This window comes from Sinocyclocheilus grahami, unplaced genomic scaffold (assembly GCF_001515645.1).
Source record: "Sinocyclocheilus grahami isolate Dianchi unplaced genomic scaffold, SAMN03320097.WGS_v1.1 scaffold1339.1, whole genome shotgun sequence".
NCBI lineage: Eukaryota > Metazoa > Chordata > Actinopteri > Cypriniformes > Cyprinidae > Sinocyclocheilus > Sinocyclocheilus grahami.
In genome coordinates, this window is record NW_015506518.1 from 183,525 (window position 1) to 186,545 (window position 3,021).

Here is a 3,021-nt window from a genome sequence, read left to right on the forward strand (position 1 = left end):
GTGAGTGTGTGTGTGTGAGTGAGTGAGTGAGTGAGTGTGTGTGTGTGTGTAAGTGAGTGAGTGAGTGAGTGTGTGTGGTGTGTCTGCTTGTGGTGTGTGTGTGTGTCGGTGTGCCTCTGTGACTCACAGCAGATGTTGTATTTTAATCAGTGATCTGAATGAAAGTAGGTAACTGGATTAATCTCCCATCATCCTCTCTGTCTCTCTGTGAGCAGTGAACGCTGTGTGTGAGATCTCAACGTGTCTCATGATGTGTTTTTGTCTGACAGGACGCAGCCCGAGCCGCTGTTTGCCGAGGACGAGGAAGAGGAGGCCGAAGAAGATCAGCCAGAATGGAAGAAACGCAGGATCTGAGGAGATTTCCTCTTCACTTTTGACTCTGAGTTTGTGGAGTTCAGAGGAATGAGTCTCTTCCATCGGGATTCTCCCACACGCTTTCCAAACCTTGTGGAAGTGGACAGTTTTACGTCTGAATCTGAGCAGAAAATACAAAGTGTTGTAGCAAAACTACATTTTGCTGAATGTAATTTACAGCTCATACAGTTGATTCATTATTGTCTGATTTATTATTTTGACTAGTTTTTCTTTTGTATTTTTGTCTCTTAGATTATAAATAAACCCATTGCGTGGCCTGTTTCTCGTACAAACACACTCTTTTCAGTCTTTTATTTGGCATTGTGGGTTGAAAAGCAAAAATGTGTGTGTTTTATATTCGGTCAAGCTTTAGTAAATAGAGTTGGATATTTATTATTTTTTTGTCAGACCTGAATGAGGTTTTCAGTAGATGTACATATCGGCGTGTCAGATCAGATGTTTGCATGACGGTCTTGCATGTAAACATACGGGACATCATATTATCATAACACATTCCTTTCCATCGAATGTCCCGTGTGTGGGTGCCCAAACGACTCCTCGTCTTCCCCCACGAGTCACTGCGCTCTATAAATATTTATTTGAAAAAAATCTTTAGAAACTTCATTTGTTATTAAAGCTCGAGCTCTTCAGGATCTCATTGTTTCTGAGAGAAGATTCCATTCCGTTGTTTGAATATTTAGTGCGGTTTGTATTTGTGATTCTAAATTGATTTATATATATTTTATATATATATATATATTTTTTTTTTTGTGAATCTCATGAAAAATCAATATAAAAATATTTTATATGTATATATATATATATATATATATATATATCTCATGTTTTTTATTTTAGTTATGTATAAATATATCATATACACACACATACAATGCAAAATAAATAAATTAGATACACACAATGAGTTTTTATTTTAATTGTGGTGTATTAATATATATCATGTTAGTACTTATTTTACTGAAAATAGCTGGTTTAAATAATTTTCCATCATTATATTAATTTAAATTATTAATTTTCCATCATTATATAAAAAATAAATAAATAATAATATATATATATATAATATTAAATTATGTATATAAATATATTTTAAAAATATGTAATTATATATTAAGCAATATCTTTAAATGTGACAGATATTATCATGACAATTAAGCACATTTTCTTTCCAAATCGTCAATAATGCATCTAGACCTTGTTTATATATATATATATATATATTGTTGGTCACAGTGTTCATGGCACATAATTATTATTTGAATTAATATAAATAATTAGTGATGATAAATTATTTAAATCAGCTATTTAATTAAAGACAGTACAATAAGTACTACCATGATGTATTAATACTTCGCAGTTAAAATAAAAAGAATCATTACAGTAATGAGAAATTAATGTATATATATATATATATATAAAAAAAAATGTTGGTGAAATTTTTTGACAGGTTTCATAAGATTCATGCTTATAATCTAGTCTGAAAATAAGTAAATGCAAAAGAAAAGCACAGGACGTGAATAATTAGGCCTCATTATTACTGCTGACTGTGGCTGATGTAGCTTGGCTTTTTAAAGTAAGTGCATAACTGAAATGCTCTGATTGTAAACATCTACTTTTAGATGGGTTGCATAAGTGCACATCAATAACGCTCGGTGGATGAAGATGATGCCACTGCTGAAGAACGAGCTGCTGCTGCAGTAGATGTGGATTATGTGTCTCTGCTCATTACAACCGAAAGGAATGTACCCTCTGGCTAACCTACAGGACGCTTTTGCTTTTTAAAACACGAGACGAGATCTTGAAACACTATCGTTTCTCAGAGAGCCACTAATGCGTTTGAGTTTTCCCTCCGCTTTAAGCCTCCTGTGTCCGGAGTCTGTCCTGCAGGGACGGAGGGACGTTTCCAGGGATTTCCTGACATTTCTGCCGTGTTATCGGATAGCGCTCGGAATAATAACCCAAGCATAACCCAGCAATAATCCTCTGGATATCTGCAGCTGCGATGGAGCACGAAACCCTCGAAAGCAAATCATCCACTGATCAGAAAAGCGTGGTGAAGACTGAAGTATCCCAGTAATCCAGCGGCCTATTCTGAGTGCTGATGTCAACAAACGGCCCGGTGTCCGTTACGGCCCGGGGAATGCGGGAATGCCGGAGCAGGTGATGTCACCGTGTGCTTTGGTTCGAGGCGGCGGGCGTGTCGTGAGCTCGGTCGCCCTATAAGTCAACGGCGCCTGTCAGTGGATCGTATATCTGGGGCTTGTTGTCATGTTGTTCTCAGAATCACTGACTGCAGAGACTCACTGTGACTCTCTTCTGAGCTTTGATTATGGATATTAATCAGGGTTGATGCTATGTTAAATATGACACATGTGAAAATATGCACACGCACACTGTATGTATGTAGGTTGTACTGTCCTTATGTCTTGTCTGATTTTCCCAGCCCTTGTTTTTCTCTGGGCCAGGAATGGCCATCACAGCTGCTCTGCAGTTTTGGAAACTGGTAAAATATATTTTCAGTTTTCTTTGATGATTGTGGGATGATCACAGCAGACTGTCTGTCTGTCTGTCGCTCTGTCTGTCTATAACTATCTGTCTGTCTGTGTCTGTCTTTGTCTGTCTATCTATCGTTCTATCTGTCTGTCT

General features: G+C 36.8%; 1 protein-coding gene across 1 annotated transcript in view; it reads left to right on the forward strand.

The window, feature by feature from the left end:
* The window catches only part of LOC107569367 (WD repeat-containing protein 70-like), a 24,421-nt gene extending 23,936 nt beyond the window's left edge, over positions 1-485 (forward strand). Inside the window, exon 6 of the mRNA XM_016255450.1 lies at positions 270-485. Coding sequence (XP_016110936.1) covers positions 270-354 — 85 coding nt within the window. The 3' untranslated portion in view covers positions 355-485. The remainder of the gene's footprint in view (positions 1-269) is intronic.
* Positions 486-3,021: the final 2,536 nt, after the last annotated feature.